This window comes from Anoplolepis gracilipes, chromosome 9, assembly GCF_047496725.1.
Source record: "Anoplolepis gracilipes chromosome 9, ASM4749672v1, whole genome shotgun sequence".
In the NCBI taxonomy this organism is placed as follows: Eukaryota; Metazoa; Arthropoda; class Insecta; order Hymenoptera; family Formicidae; genus Anoplolepis; species Anoplolepis gracilipes.
Genome location: NC_132978.1, coordinates 6,928,791 through 6,946,238, shown reverse-complemented (window position 1 = coordinate 6,946,238; position 17,448 = coordinate 6,928,791). Strand labels below are relative to the sequence as shown.

The window sequence follows — 17,448 nt, the reverse complement described above, 5'->3', positions numbered from 1 at the left end:
TCGTTAAGTATTGATTTCAAATTAATTAAGTAATTTTTCTTATCCATAGAAATGTGAGAAATTTGATATGAAATTTAAGAAATAGAAAAATGTCCAGAAAAGTAAAAATTATGAAATTGGCATTTGCAATGTCTCGAAAAATCATAATTTTAAAAGGAACGAAACAAGATCCTAAATTTAGAAACATATTCTCTGAACATCAAAATTGTTATTGAAAAGATAAAATTTAAAACGGTATATCTTTCTAGAACACACATTTCTACAAATAATGTATATATATTTATTCAATTGATGCCTTTTCTCGAGTTAAAAATATCTAAATGTTATTTTTCAAAGAAAGAGTTCATTTACATCTAATAAAAAATAATATTTAAAAGAAATTCGGGTGTAAATTTGTGATCGAGTTAAACATGCGCAAATTTTCAAAAAGATCAATTACACGAAATGAGACGTATACAAACCTTGCTTGAAATTTGGTTTTATTGTATTCAATTAATATAAACGACGGTGGTATATTCGTTCTTGCCTATATAACAGAGCTCTCCTGACTTACGCTTAACAATTGCGGGTATTACTTGGTTTCACTTATTTTCTTTCAGGAAAATACTCGTATATATATGTATATGTACAACTATATCGTAAAATTGTGCCGAATATTTAGTCATCGTAGATTGCGGATCGACTATTTAGGTACCATTAATGTTATAACTTTGGTTAATATGAGACCGTAGAAATTCTTCTTTATATAATATTTGTATGCTTCAGGCGTACAGAATTCACGAGAGTTTAACGAAGAATTAAATTGTGTGTGTGTGTTGTGTGTGTGTGTGTGTGTGTCACATGTATTACATGTGTGAAATAGGTAGAAAATCGACTCGGTACAAAATCGTCTCTACTCTTTGAATAATAGAGCGCAATTATACGTCCACGACGAAGACGAAACTTTGAGAACGAGCGAACCGCTTTTACAAATGGAATTTTATTATATTATCGCTGAGAAAATTTATCGCTATAGTGTAGACACGATCTCGATGGATAAGATCTCGTATATATATATATATGCCGCGAAAGAGAAATTGTCAGTGTTCATTGTCACTAATTTGTGCCTTCGCAATCCGTATGATTATGAAGGCGTAGAACACTTTAAAGAGGAGCGATCGATCGATTTCTCTTCGTTTCTTCTTCTCTCCCTCGTGTGAAGGAAAATTTACAAAATTCGAGAGAACAAGAGGTCAGACTTTGTACTTTCGTATTGCACTTTGTCATGTTAGTTCAATGACATGCTGAAGTTCTTAAGAATAAATCCTAACGCAGTCACGAGAGACTCTCCTATTCTAATGTTCGATTATAATATACTTCGCGCGATAAAATAAATAAGAGCGTAAATTGAAAAAATAAAAAAACAATTGCATACAAAAGAGTTTTATTATTCTCTCACTTTCGAACTCGCACAACGCAATCTCGCACGACGCATTTTACTAAATAATTTTTCCTACACGCAACTTTCTTTATCATTAAATAAATTCCCGCTAACAATTTCAGATACAGCGTCTTTTATTCAAACGATATAAAAATCGTCTAGACGATGTCTTAAAGATGACTAAACAATCTCAAAAATTTTAAATCTCTAGAAAAACAGTGTTTAAACAATGTCTCAAAAATTTAGGACATTTAAAGAATGTCTAAAAAGTTATTTATAAAAGGCGCCTACAAAATTTTAGAACACCTGAAAGATAGCTAAATGACACTTTTAAAAATTTAAGATGCCGAAAAAATGTTTAACCCTTCGCTGCCGAACGTCAAATCACCTGGTGTTTTATAAAACTTATGCAATAATTTAAAAAATTACATGTATACATTGTACAAAAATATCAATAAATTTTATTTAAAAAATTTTTTCTTTCTTTTAATTATCAAGTGATACTTAAAAAAAAAATATATATATATATATATATATATATATATATAAGGATTATATACACACACACACATACACACTACATATATACATATGCTGCATACATATAGTGCACTGTATGTTAGTATATAGTGTACATATAATTAATTAAAATCTATTATATAATTTTATTTTACAATATACATATATAAAAAAATTTGTTATGGATTAAAATTATGCGTGGATGTGTGGGTATGCGTGCGTGTGATTCAGCGTTCGTGCAGCTGCACACAGTTCAAAGGTTAAACAATCTCTCGACGATTCTGAGGATACTTTTTTTAGGAATCTCTAAAAAACATCTAAACAAATTTTAGATGGTCCTAAAGATGTTCCTGCAACAATTCTCAATTATTTGTAAAATCTAAATAGTTTTATACGAATTACAGAATATAAAGACATGCGGGATTATTTTTTTTGTAGTTGCACTTGAATGGAATATGATTTTGCAAATTTCGAATCTCATTACATGTTTTACAGACTATCGCCGATTATAAGAGGTCACTATTTGTCACTAATAGACTTTCTGCGAAATTGCAGTTGCGATATGACGATGTCGCGGAGCAAAGTCCTCTTCTTTCTGCTAATAACATGGCCGCATTATGATATCCGCACATCGTCCGTTTACTTTATTATCGCACAAACGCTTGCAAGATTATTTTCTAATATATATATGCCTTATCATCTATTCAAATAGCTTATTTTCCTTTTCGCGGCATATGCGTGTACACGTGTGCGTGCATCGTCCATATCGAATGACGAGCTCTCGCTTTTGACTTTCTTGATTTTGTAATCGTAATAATAAGCTAAAAAAAAAAATAAAAAATAGGACAATACGTATGTATATACCATGTGGCTTGCGAGTACAAATACTTTATTGATAATGGTATCGCCGATAACTTGTGCGTCATTGTATATCAGAGATTGGACGAAAATTCTCGCGATTTTGTTTGTCTTCAAAGATGGTTTTTTTTAATAAAAAAATTAAAAAAACACAAAGAGAGAGAGAGAGAGGAGAGAGAGAGAGAGAGGGAGAAATGTGAAGAGAAACGAGTACACGCACATGCATGCACACGTATAGGTCGTATCAGCTAGCTTTTACAATTCGTGTTTCGAAAGTCAGACTAAACATATAATAATAACAGAGATAATATTAGCGAAGCACACGATAAAAATAATTTCCGACGTCTGATCTCGAAGGCTCGCTAGTTAAATGAGCGTCAGCAGTATTTCAACACAGACTTTGTGTATGTCATAATTATATTAGAAGCACGACATATCACGGATATCGTATCTCAATTTAAATAATATGATGCTTCTTTTTGTATTCCTTTTTTTTTTCTCTTTATAGTGAAATCAGGCATCGTATATACTCCATTTTTTATTTTTATTTTATTTGTCAATATATATTTTCACTTCGAAATTAAAATACATCATCTCTCATCTGCGAAATTGAAATACATCTAAAGTCATGGCAGTTACATGATTTGTCGAAACTGTGTTTATTATTATTAATATTATATTATTATTTTTTATACATAGACTTCAAATGTATTCGAAACCGAGCTGTATATGGTTATTAGATATTATGAATTATCCTTTATGCACGTTATGTCCTAGGTAACTATGATAAACTTGAATGTATTTATATGTATGTACGCGTGTATGAAAAACATATAGACTATTACATCTTTTACCTTAGGTGGGATGCTTACATTACTGTTTAACATTACAACGTAATGTGTCTTATGTATATTGACCGAATGTTACATAGGGCATATATATATATATATATATATATATATATATATATATATATATATATATACATATACATATATATATATATATATAAAATATTCTATATATTCTACATCATCGATTACTTCATACATCATCAGCTTTACATTAACAAATTGCTTTGAAAATCTCACATTCATTTCATCTCAATACACCAGAATCAAGTAGTCATAAATTTTTTTTTCTTGCGAGTATGGAAATACGAAATTTCTCGCTGTGAAATTTTTCTTTGTTCACGATTTATAGAATTACTGGCACTGTTGCTATATTTAAAAAAATAAGACAAAAAGACAAACGTATATATGTATGATAAGAGATCTTCGAAACAGTCTCGACATATACGCGTATATTTTCAATACATAATTATCAGCATTGTTTTGCTACACAATGGAAATATAACGCAAGTGTATGATTTATTATTATTATAACTATCGCTGACTGCGAGGATATGTATGCATGTAGACATTATCTGTTATACAATCCTGGCTCTCAGTTTCTTGCGTATCCTGCATTTGGATTATTCTCGGAAAATTTCAATAGGTACATGATAAAGATTATATTCTTAAAATATATATACACTGAGCGAACGAAAACAAATCGAAAATATGAAAATAAATTTATTTAATGTATTTTTATTTTTTATTTCGTTTTACGAATGAATCGAACGCTAACAAACTATTTGCTATTATTCATGCTAAAACAGACATTTTCGAAATTGTAATAGCGAAAATTTGCATTTGTCGACCATTCGCTCATGTACATACTCACTTTTACAAATACATTCACATAATAATAAAATTTAAATCGGAGATTGTATCACACATATCACTGGGAACTCCGTCACGTATCTCGGTATAAAAATATTCAAGCGGCGAAATAAAAGTATAGCATAGCATAGTAAAAGAAGAAAGACAAGGGAATAAAAGGCAAACGTTCCTATCACACATTATATCGATTGTACGTGTAATAAATGAAAACAGAGTCCATAATATAAAAGTCATCCTCTTACACATATACATACATACATGTGTATGTGTGTTATATGTATATGTATATATATATATACATATACATATGTATATATTTCTATATCTACATCTTCTTTTACACGTGCATATACATATCTTGCTTGTTTGTTCATGCTTCTATATATATATATATATATATATAACCTCTCATATGTAATATATTAAAAAAAATCTATTTCTCTTTATACTGGGTTTAATATAAAGAGTGTTTAATATAATTTGATACACAAAATTCGCACGCGCATGTGTGTGTGTGTGTATATATGGAGTATTTTTTCATGCAGGAAAAATAATCATTGTATTTTTTTTTCTTTTCTCGTATTCTTAATTGACTCGACAATCAACTCGAATCCGTATAGAAATAAAAATTCATAATAAAAAAAGTAATTATGTCCAACATAATTTAACATTCGGTCTGCTAAAACTTGAGAGATATGTATTCAGAAATTACAACCATCTGATATAGCGTCTTTCCTCCTTCATCAATTGTATCTTTTTCACTTATTTAATTTCTTAATGTTAATAAATGTGGAAATGCTATCTCAGCACAGCCAGTATTTTCTGCATATCTCTCTGTCGCTCTCTCACAGTAGGACCATTTATATATTAAATACAACTAAAGTGATATGTACCAACAATAATGTACAAAATAAATATAAATATATATGTGTGTATATATACATATAAAGGGTGCGGATTTTCTAGCTGCAAATATTAGTAAAAATATTAAATATCAATAACAAAACACATTACAGTCAACAGAAATTATATACAGTACGTGTCCACACGTACAATTTAATTTTTAATTATACTTTTATTTGCAATATATAGAGTGAAGAACCTAATATTAGAATCTGAAACATATTTGTTATTCCAAATTCCACTTCTGAAATCTATAAGTATATCCTGAGGAGAGAAAAAAATAACTAGACTCGATCTCAGGATTTAATCACTACAGCAAACAACGACTGTGTCACTCAACCATACAGAGTCTCTTTTTATATATTTGTTATTATTTATTCATTTAAAACGAACATTTTTCTTTTAAAAAATTTTTCTTACATTTTTAAAAGTAACAAAGATATTTTAGATTCTAACTAGTGTCTGTGATTCTGTTAAGGTGTCTCATCCTATATATTTTAGAAAAAAGCATATATACTTTTAAAAAAAATTTAGAATCTTTAAAAAAAAAAAAAAAAAAAAAATGAATATAAAAAAACTACGATCGTCGACGATCCATTACATAAGTAATCTTATAAAACATCACTGTGTTCTCCCTCATGTCGCCAATAAATTAAACAATTTTATAACTACTTAAATGATTGGAAATGCAAAAACAATTACGTTATTATCAACAATGATTCAAATTATGGTCCTACTGCATGTATCAAATAAATAATTTTCAAATATCCAAATTTTGTTTCATATTGACATTATTAGGCTTGGACCGAGCTTTTTCGTCGAATAAAAAAGCAGATCCTTATATACACAAATCACAAGAGTGTAATCGTAGTGATTCGATTTGTAACATGTATATAACGTTCTGAGTAAATTACAATGTAGTACGAGCTGCTGGAACACACCTAGGTTTCTGCTTACAGCATACCTAGAATAATAATATAGCACCTAGGTTTTTTGTACTTTAGCATTATTTCGTCATGATAGTATATAATTAATTATACACATACGATGCCACAATGTATTTACATTATGCGATCAAATGACTACCAAGATGTAAATGGAAAGCAATCTAAATTCATTCTCATTATATCTCTTCCCTCTTCTCTCTTTCTCTCTCTTACTCACTTCAGGGATCAAAATTATGATCTCGTAAAAATCTCTTTACAGTTCATATTATATATAATATACACGAAATATCTCATTATAATACCTATTAAATGTAATAGTTTTATTGGCGCGGTATAATCCCTTAAATGTACTCTCCTGTGTTTCATTATAATACAATATTTACATCCGACTTTAATAAAAAAAATTGATCAATAGAAGTATATTCAACATGGCTATCCAATTCGTGGCATCGGTTTACCACATCTCCCATCGGGAGTATCACTCTTTCTAATCTGCTAACTTATGACTGAAAAATAAAAGAAGTCAATGGAGCAACATGTTTATCATCACGACTATATATAGATTTAAGAAGATAGATTTAAGAAATTGAAATTTACTCGAGAAGTATTTTTTTCGTTCTACGCGAATCGCTAAAATGCAAACAGGAAGTGCCTATCATGCATAATTATTAAACATGAAGCTATCTTTGCCGATAGTAGTCGGTCGGTTTAAATTTCGCGAAGTAAGAGCACGAAGCACAAGGACTACTAACCGATGTTTTAAGTTGGATAGCACGTGTGGTTTATCATCTAATGAAAAGTTCGAATTAACTGCGATAACGTTTAAAGGCTCGTCGCGTATCACATAAATCTAGACAATTTTTCGTTTCGTTTAGAATCATATATATATATATATATGTATATATACAGAATCTTTCGTAATTCATGTCAATCAATTACATAGCATTATTTCTTGATAAAAAATGAGTAAAAAAATTCTGAATTATTTTTTTCTTGCGATGCTTAATAAAGGAGAAATAATCAAATAAAATTCACATGATTAGCGTTGTTTATTAGCCGGATATTGTATGTCCATGACCCCGTGCATTTAATAATGTTCGCGATGACTACATATTTTATACTACGTTATTCGTGAATCTTATTTAATAATTTCTCTTTCGTTAAGCAATGGTAAAAAACTAGTTAAGGATTTTTCAATTAATTCTTCATCAAAAAGTAACGCTATTGGTAAGCGAAAATTATGAAAGACTCTATACTACACAATGTACACACACCTAACGTACTCTAAATTCAGTGCATGCTTACTCATAAGCGTCATAATCGCGATAATCGCTGAGCAGTTGTATGTATTAAATAATTTTCGCAAGTGTTATCCTAATCACTGATCCGACTCGTTATTAGTCACTAGCACATTGGCTGGCTCAGACTCTTTATTATTTGATGGTAGATCCGTAGCGTCGGTCTCCTCGCTGCAACTCTCAGTGCTGTCAGCCGCGCTGGCATGTGACACTATTGCCGAAGCATCCTCCTTCTTGTCTCGAGTTTCACTAACTCCCACGACAATCGTGGATTGTTGCTGCTGTAACTTTTGCATGTGCAGTTGACTACGGAGTTTCGAGATCTCGTGCGCGTCCGACTGCCGATGACGTCGTAACTGCGCATTCTCAGATGCTACGCGACGTGCCAACTCTATTATATCCTGCGGCACGTTCAGCACCCTCAATCGTTCCTCAAGATCGGCCGCCGCGGTACCGTCCGAATCGGAATCGCTTTCCGACGGCGAGGAAGTGCCGACCTCGGAAGAAGCCGCCAGTGGAAGAGGCTCTACGGTCACCGTGGACGATGTCACTGCTGTACTACTCTCCTCTTCCTCGCCTTCTTTTTCCTTTTTCTCCTTCTCCGGCAGTACAGTTTCCTTTTGACTTGCATCGGACACGTAATATATGGGATAAGAATCGACAGCCACAGCTTGAGTCGGTGATGTTTTCTCCAATTTGACATCGGCAGACAGTAGTTCCTGTTTCTCGCTCGTAGGACTCGTCGAACGATGACCGTGACGGCGATGCTCGTGATGATGCCGTCGTTGTTGATGAACGGAAGATAGAGACGGTATCTGACCCATTTGAGTGGGTGTTGATATAGGCGCTAGCGCCACGTTAGGCTGGAAGTGCGGCTCGAAACGCTCGCATTCCGAAAGTGGGATGACTCGTTCGGGATGCTGCAGTACAGGTGGACCTCGACTGAGATATGCAGGCAGCAATGATGAACTATCGACAAAGATACAATTATCATTTCTTTGTCTGAACATAAAACGTACACGATGCAATGTGTGATAGTTACGATACTCACTTGTCTCTGTGTTTGCAATTGCCTGCAGCATTCCAAGGCCGAAAAGCGGACGCCCCTCTAGCAGCAAGCTCAAAAACTGCCCATTGCATTTGTAAATATGGGTCAGCTGCAGTGGCTATTTGTGACATAGGATGGTATATCCCTAGTCCATTGCCGTTATAAATTCCACCACAGTCATCCTTCCCTATGTCTTTCTTTGTGCGTTTGGCTAATCTCTCATGTTCATGTCGCAGCTGAAAATATTGGTGCATATTCTTTCTAGACACATTTGAAATGTTAAATTTTATCTCAAGTACTATTTTAAGCGCTATTATACAACTATACATATAACATATTAATATTTTATAATCTAATCTTTAAAGAGAAAATTGTATTATTAGTAGAAATACCTCTAGTTTTCGCTTGGAGTTTAGCACAAGATGCCTCTCCTTCAGCTCACGAAAAAGAATAAGCGATTTGTTGTAATGTTGTTGATCACGAGAGAGCAATAAATATGATCGCCAGTTTGCTGAATCAAAACCCCAATGACAGGTACGATTCTCCAAAGATCTGTGAGCGTGTCTGACAAAGCGTTGCGGAGAGAACTGGTAGCCACACTCAAGACACTCAATGCACACAGAATCATCCGTTTCGAACAACTCGGCATCAAAGATACCCTTACACTTGCCAAAACATTCATGATACACCTTGAACTTGACAATGGTTTCCTCGTCCTCATTTTTACCACACACTTTCTTGTTGAAACAGTCCTGCGTTTGGCCGATTTGAGCGGGGTCGCAGGATTCTGTTCGTAACAGCAAAGCACTAACAAGCCTCTCGGCGTCGGTCTGAGTGATGAGGCCGCAAGACGGGGCGTTGTGCGGCAGAATGGCAGAGTGCTTGAGCTCCTCTAGCTGATCCCGGGTACAGCGTGAGCAGTAGATCTGCAGCTCGTCGCACACCTGATTGATCTGTGGCAGCGAAAAGTCTTGCAGCACCGTGTTCAGTATCTGGGGTAAACATAACCTCCTCTCGCCACCCACCACGAAGCACGATATCCTTTCGCCTTCGAGGATCGTCTCGCATCTCTCGGAGCAGCTCTGATCAGGCGCCGTCAGTATCGGTATTTGAAACTCGAGCTCGCGCTTCTCGCCCTTGAGACGCTCCACGACCGCGGGACGATCCTCGTCCGAGTCCTCCAACGAGCGTGGGATCTTGTTGCCTGAGGGTGGAACGGGTGTCACTGTTCGCTGTGTCTCTTTCTCGACGACATCTTTCTCCGGCACCTGCGACTCCCCGGGCGACTCCAAGGCGCAATTGGTCGCCGGACGACTGGCGGGTGGTGAGAAGCACGAGGTCGCTGATTGTTGCTCGTGTAACAAGACCTTACAGTCCATGCCCAGCAGGGCCGAGCTTGGACCCTGCAGGCTCTTCACAGCTGACAGCTGATAGGTCTTGAGAACGGTCTTCAACTGTGGGCTGTACGATTGACCAGTGTTACCGGGCAGTAATGTCTCCATTATTACTGCGCGCGTCTTGTCGTCGTCGTCGTCGTCGTCGTCGTCGGTATCCCGGGAAATGTATCCCCCCCCTCCTCCCCTCCCCGGGGAAGAGGGTGACGACCGAAGAACGTATCGCCCGCCGCTCTCTAACGCACGCTCTCGCCGCCTTCGGCGAGCCTCTTCACATTCGCGTACCTGAATTATATATATACATATAAATGTAAATACACGCGCACACTATATTTTGTATTTTATATGCTTCTTCAGCTATTGCAAAGGTTTTTACGTCACAGACACTAGACGTACGGTTGGACCGTGCACTAGAACAACAATTGGCATGATTCGCCTTTCTTGCAATTTCACTTCCATGTCACTTGGGGCCCCAGTAACGTGTTACAATCGTCGCGATGGTCTCCGTCGTGGCACGTACTCTGCATTTTTCACGCTCGTTCGCGGATCGACTCGTGGCGAGTCGCGAGTCGCGAGACAAGACCGGGTCCATCTCCGAATGAGGTTTTTAACCCGCGCGCATTACCAGATTCTCCTGTTTCTCTCTCTCACACACTCTCTCATACAAGCTCTTTCTCTTTCTCTTTCTCTCACTCGTCCGGCACGAGAGACCGAGTTACACGCGTATAACCCGTTCGCGCGTTCTTCCTTTCTTCCTCCCTACGTTCTTCCCCTTCGCTGTTGCATTGCGTCGCCGATGAAGACAACGATGCGGCTATCGTCGCGATCCCGCGACGCCACCACCACTTCCACGTACATCGTAAAGCCGCTCGTTATCCATTTCTTTCTTTCCCTTTGTTTATGATACTCGCGCACTCTCTCTCTCTCTCTCTCTCTCTTGTTAGCTCGCGCGCACGCTTTCGCAGGTATAAAAGCGCGTTACACGAATATCGCACTCAGCGTGCGTCTCTTGTGTCGGGTCTCCTTCTCGCGAGTTCCCTTCAATTCCGTCGCAAGCTCCCTCCTTGTTCCTTGCTACTGCCCTCCTCCTCACCTTCTCGTCCACCACCTCTTTCTCCTCTTCTCCCCTATCTTCACCCCTTCTCTTCCTTTTTCTCTTCCTCTTCCTCCTTCTCCTCTTCTTCCTCCACCTCCTATGGCAGCGACAGCGGTTTTCAACACGATGTTCTTGTAGCCGCGAATTCGATGCGCGACGATGGCAGGGATTCGAGTCGCACAGTCACGGCGGACCGACGATCCATAATGGGGGCCGAGACTCTTATAGTCTTATCGAACGCAATCCACGGCCAACGAAATAACACACATGTCTTTATAATGTGTGTATATATATATATATACACACACATATATATATAATCTATTTATTTTTCGCACTCAATTGCACGCGCGCGCACATTTTCTATTTATCACATCGCCCTTTCGGTCACTGCATTGCAGCGCACCGTCGTCGCGGACGGCACATCTTATCACTGTCCCGTTGGCGACGTCCCCATCACGTCGCGTCACCACCGGAACAACAACAACGTCGTCGTCGTCGTCGTCGTCGTTGCCGCCGACGATCGCTATCGGGACGCTGCGCCGCCGCAAATAACACCACTCCGCGCGCCAATAACAACGAGGATGTCGGCGATGATACATCCGACGTCCAGCGAATATTATCGCACCACTGGAGCGCGACCACCAGCACGACTACCACCGTCAAACGAGTAATTCACCCGTCGGCACGTCGCGACGCAATGGCGTATCGATCGCGGCGACGGCGGCGACGACGGCGGCGGCGGCGGCGGCGGCGGCGGCGGCGACGGCGGCGGCGGCGGCGGCGGCGGCGGCGGCGGCGGCGATAGCGGTGGCACCGATGGCAGTGGTAATAGAGTGTGCATGTGTACGAGACGACCGATATCGGACACTCGTGAGAGCACGCATATTTCCGATAATGATATGTTTGTTGATTCTAGGAGGTGTATATCGGTATGAAGCGTCCTCCGCGACGATACGCGAATTCTCGCAGGAATTCTCTGTCGAAAATATTTATTTATTTATTTATTTACTTTTTTTTTTCATTTTTTCATCTTGATGTTTTTTTACTTCCACATGTAGATTTATTAAATGAGCAAACCTCTGCGAAATATACGCGTACGTTTCGCGCAAGTTTCTTCTCACCCCTCGCGCTTTAATGCACGACGACCTGCGTGGATGTTTGTGCTCTCGCTCTATCCGTCCTTTTCTCTCATATTTCCGCCTTGCCAAGTCTTTTTTGCTCTCGTGCGCGAGCGGAGGAGTCCTGATCTTTTAGCTCTTTTCCTCTCTCTTTCTCTTTCCCTCTCGGTTTGTTGTCCGCGCGACCGTGTAGAGAGTAGAGACCAGTAGAGACGAGAATCCGGAGCCCTTGAGAGAGCGAGACTAGTTTCGCTCATGCAGAACTCTCTCTCTCTCTCTCTCTTTTCCTCTCTCCTTCTTTCTCTTTCTTTCTGCTTGAAGCAAAACGTGCTCGAGAGCGCGCAGTATTTGGCTAACTCGCGATGGCATGCATTGTCGCGTATATATGTATATGTATACGCACGACGCTCGCGCGTATACTGTCAGCGCAAGCTTTTTGCGCTGACAGTGTATATGTGCACGTGTTGCAGCCAGTTGTGTGAATTCCCAACCAGCTGTTATATATCATGTGTCAAGAAATTATGTGTAGACCTTTTTCTCAGCATATATTTTCTTTGGCGCGCATTCTTTTGTATTTCCTCGATTTCCAATGTCAAATATCTTTTAGCAATTGATTATTACGTTAAAATTCTACTTATTCCAAATGTATATTGTATATTATAATTAATTAAAGAATATAAAGATTATTTATCCGTATTGGAATAAATAATTTATTCTTCATGCTTGTAAAACGAAAATAAAAGTAAGAATATATCCATGCTCGGATATTTATTTTTCGATTTTTAATCTTCAATACGCAATTTCAAAAATCGTATTTAATTTTTCCGTACATACATATATATGCGCGTGTATCAAGCGTTATGCGGCTTGGTGTTGCGCGCGCGCGCACGCACGCACGCGTGAGCTTTCTGCACACCCGTCTCGATGTGTGCGTGCGGAGCTCGCTCAGCCGCGCACGCATACATTCGCACGCGTGTATATACGCGTTCACGTCCGCTTAGTGGTAAAAAAAATCACCGTAAACTCCGTATGCCTGTCTCGTTCCCCTCTATAAGCATCGTGGCTGTTCCTCCCTTTCTCCCTCCACCTCTCTTGCGACAATCGGCCACCTACTGCGCACCCGCCACGCCTGTGTCGCAAACAGTGCCGAATTAAGTAAACACTACAGAATCCGCATATGCATCTTGTATTATCTGAAAGCTTATTGTGATTTTACCAATTTCCTCGACCTTTTTATTTTCCTCTTATAACTACAATATACGAAGTATTAATTTTAATTTACACACTCACCATCCAATAAGCAAAATGCGCAATATGTGTCAGCAGATTGGCGCCAGAATATATGCACTTGTAGGCACATTTAAAATTTAAATAGAACAGTAAAATAAATCAGTGGTGTATTTATAAAGGCTGATAATTTATAAAACTTAGTATCGATTCGACTTCAATAGTTATATTAAAAATGATTTATTTTCGACCTTTCAATTTATTTTTCATGAAAAGATATCCCTATGTATTTAGGAGGCACGAATTAATTAACACCATATATATAAATACAGGTTGTGTAGATCTGACATTTGTAAAAAAGTCTGACCTTGTTCTACTTGGAGTGTATAAACATACTTCTCTACCTCGGGATTCTACTCGAGTCAACTCAAAATGTAGTGATAAGAAACAACTAAAAAACAAAAGCAATATTTACAAGCATTAAAAAACTAGGAAAATCTTTAATTTATTGAAGAGATACAATCCTATTAAAGAGTAAACAATCGTAAAATGATGTAATTTTAATTAGAAATCTATACTGTATCCGCTATCAATTCGGTCGAAGAGTGGCCCAACTACGTTCCTGTATAGTCTCTCGCTTTGTCGCTCGAAAAGAGAACAGGTGTGTACGTCGTACGCGTGTATACACACACGTTCGTATACACGCAGAGGCCACAATGCGCATAGCTCGGTTACGACGCGCTGTCGACCAGTCGACCGCGGCGGCACGCGCATTCATGTGAATCGGACGCTGCCGCCGTCTAGTTATGTGGCCTTCCCGTCAAAATAGCTTGCGTATCTCTCCCTCTCCGTGCGTCACGCACGTACTCCACGCGGTGCCGCGCGCTACAGCACACGCACCACGCACACACGCATACATGTATATGCCCGTGAAACGACGACACGCAAAATACAGCATGCTTAGTACCGTTGCCATCTTGTGTTCATTGTCAGGGCAAAGTATTCCGAAACTCCGATGACGTTGATACGTGCTCTTCATCGAAACAGCCGGGTGTCGTACTTCTATATAACTTATGTATATACAAATATGTTTGGACAATATTAGTCTAAAAATTATATTGAAATGAAATTATTTAGACGTTTTCTGAAAATGTAAGAATTATAAAATTAAATTAAATGATAAAAATACACAATTATTTTGTGTAACAGAGAATAAATATTGAGAACAAATATAATAATGATAATCAAGAATGTTATAAATATTGTATTTATTATCATTTATCTCCAAGATTCTTCAGAGATGTGGAACAATCTATAAAATATTTACAAGCAATAAGTTGCTCATATCACATACATCTATAAATAAGTAGAATTACAAAATAAAAAAAAAATAATGGTATACATAATATAGGAAGTATTTATTAATTTTACATACTCGATTGTTTTATTTGTTTCTTTTTGCCGTCTTATTTTTCTTTTTTTTCTTTTGCGTCTTTTTGTGTTTCTCTTCTTTTTTGTCCTTTGATTTAGATTTCTTTCCTTTTTGTTTACTTTTCTTCTTTGCCGAAATTTCATCCTCTGATGATGACGACGATGATGAAGAAGAAGAATCCGTTGTTGTAGAACTAGACGATGAAGATTCATCGGAACTGGAGGGTTCATCCTCTTGAGTGTTTAATATTGGTACGGGAGTTGGCTTTGAACGAGATTTCAAATGTTCTCTCAAGTCATCTGTCAAACCACCTAAACCAATGGATGTAAAAAAGTTAATTGCAAAACGCGTATTTTTCGGATCATCTCTGGGAAATAGTCCTTCAAAGACTTCTTGCAGTGTCGCATCCTTGACTCGTTCATTCAGTTTTGCTAGACCCATGTATTCTGAGAGTTCTTGAAACAGAATTTTAATAAATATCCTGCTGGAACTGGTGGTATCTTCCTCGTTCAATTTTATACACGACAGTACGCTCCACGAAATAGAATCGGTGAATAATAAGTGGGCAAAAAATTTCGATACGTTTCGCAATTTGTTGGTATCGAGGCGATGTATCGTATGATAAGAATCTTTAAAGATTTCTTCAAAGGGTGTCACGTACATTTTATTGATGGCACAAAATCGGCCGGCTAAAAGTCCAAAGAATTTTTCATATGTTCGCATCTCCGCGCAACAGTCCAGGAACATATGACACAACTCGATCTCCTGTCCAGGTTTCAGTTGCATTTTCATCAATTTGTGTGCACATTCCTCGAAATCTAGCGAGGAATGTATCGTCAAATAAATAGTTCGCCTAAGCGCGGTCAGATTTGTTTCTGTATTATCAAATATTACATCTTTCTTTCCTTCGGCTTGTTCCGCATTGCTATCTTCGTCCGAACTCTCCTCTTCTTTATCCTCGTCATTATCTTCCGAATCACTGACGTCCGAACCAAGGATCTCTTTACATAACTGCTTATATTTTTCTTCGCTAGCAAGATAGGTTGCGTCAAACTTGAACACATTCAATATATCTTGCGAATCCATCTCGTCGTCTAATCTTATCAAATGAGTGATTTGATCCTCCTCTTCCACAAGATCCAATTCCTGGGGAACGGCTTCGTGATCCTTAAATCCATCCTTTCTTATTTGAAACATAACTTCTATCATGTACTGAACTCGCTTATCCAATTGTCCTTCGTGCAGTATGTTTCTCAACATCTCAAATATAGCTTCTACACCTCTTCGCGAAACCTCTGTAAGTTTCATGCCACATTCTTTCAAAAACGCTATAGCTACTTCAACGGAATCGTCTGTTGGCGTTTCCAATAATAGTGTCAAAATTTCCAAAGCGACAATCTCATAAGCTACACATTGATTAACCAAATGTGCTATGAATGTACCTGAGGATATGCACAAAGGTTTATCGTTTCTTTTAAATCCACGTTTAAATTGCAGAACGAGACGTGTCAGTACCAGTTCACCTATATTAGGGAATTTAGAATTGATTATAGCTGTCAATGCCGCATAAACTGGAGTGAATGTTGGAGAAGCGGCTTGTGCTTGAATGATAGACCTCGCCAACAAACCTCTACCACGAATAATGTTTTCATGTAACAATTCTCTCGTTATGATTCCTATATTACTAGTGTTAACCTTGTTGATGTATCCATGGATAGACTTCTTCAATGCTTCCCAAGCAATACGTTGGTAAGCAGCTCCAGACTTGTCAGTTATCTCCGCTTGGAGCATACGCAATTTGGCAGGAGGAATATATGCACCTCCTGTCTTTGAAGTCAGAAGATCTGCCGTACGCTTCTGCCTGGCTTCCTCTAAATTCTCGTGCGATTTATCTGGTTCTCCATAATACCTGCTCCCTATCTCTTCTTCCGGCAAATTTTCCTTTCTGCCCCTTTCGCTATCCTTGTAATCATCGTCGTATCTAAGACTTTTCTGATCATCTCGTCTGGATCGCCGATGATCATCGTCACGTCTAGAACTTCGATGACTATTATTGTCCCGTCTGGAACTCCTGTAATCATCCCGCCTGGAACTACTATAGTCATCGTTATGTCTAGATTCCTTACGATTGTCGTTGCGCCTGTGATCTCTTCGCTTGCGATAGTGATCCTCGTCCTCCTCTTCGTTTCGTTTCGAATGCGATCTCTTCATCTTTCCGTTTGTCTACATAACCTCACGCTCGTATTCACTCAAGCTTTACTTCTAAACTGCTTTAAGGCTACTGCACATGCAGAAGATTCTCGTAATAACTGCCTTAAGGTCGTAAGCGTTTGATGGGCCAATCAGAATAAAGGTGCCTTTTCATGTTGACGCTCATTTTCAGCGTCAAAAGACATCACGTGACCAAAAATAAAAATACCAATTGGTCAATTTTGATCACGTGATCTGTTTTGACGCCAAA

The 17,448-nt window shown here is 38.0% G+C and overlaps 2 protein-coding genes across 4 annotated transcripts; both read right to left on the bottom strand.

The window, feature by feature from the left end:
- Positions 1-4,029: 4,029 nt before the first annotated feature.
- Positions 4,030-11,920, bottom strand: LOC140669201 (uncharacterized). Its single transcript, XM_072898815.1, has 3 exons — positions 9,110-11,920; positions 8,721-8,953; positions 4,030-8,638 (listed from the first exon to the last, which is right to left on the bottom strand). The coding sequence occupies exons 1-3, from the start codon at positions 10,217-10,219 to the stop codon at positions 7,750-7,752; spliced, it is 2,232 nt and encodes a 743-aa protein (XP_072754916.1). The 5' UTR covers positions 10,220-11,920; the 3' UTR covers positions 4,030-7,749.
- Positions 11,921-12,265: 345 nt separating this feature from the next.
- Positions 12,266-17,273, bottom strand: Ncm (pre-mRNA-splicing factor nucampholin). Of its 3 annotated transcripts, none has more exons than XR_012047313.1 (2): positions 13,619-17,273; positions 12,266-13,521 (listed from the first exon to the last, which is right to left on the bottom strand). XR_012047313.1 is itself a non-coding variant. In XM_072898816.1 (2 exons), exon 1 carries the CDS (start codon positions 17,196-17,198, stop codon positions 15,000-15,002), a length of 2,199 nt encoding a protein of 732 aa, XP_072754917.1. In that variant the 5' UTR covers positions 17,199-17,273; the 3' UTR covers positions 12,266-14,661; positions 14,991-14,999. The 3 variants fall into 3 exon arrangements, 1 of the variants encoding a protein (XP_072754917.1); XR_012047314.1 differs by having other exon boundaries at positions 12,266-13,457; XM_072898816.1 differs by having other exon boundaries at positions 12,266-14,661; positions 14,991-17,273.
- Positions 17,274-17,448: the final 175 nt, after the last annotated feature.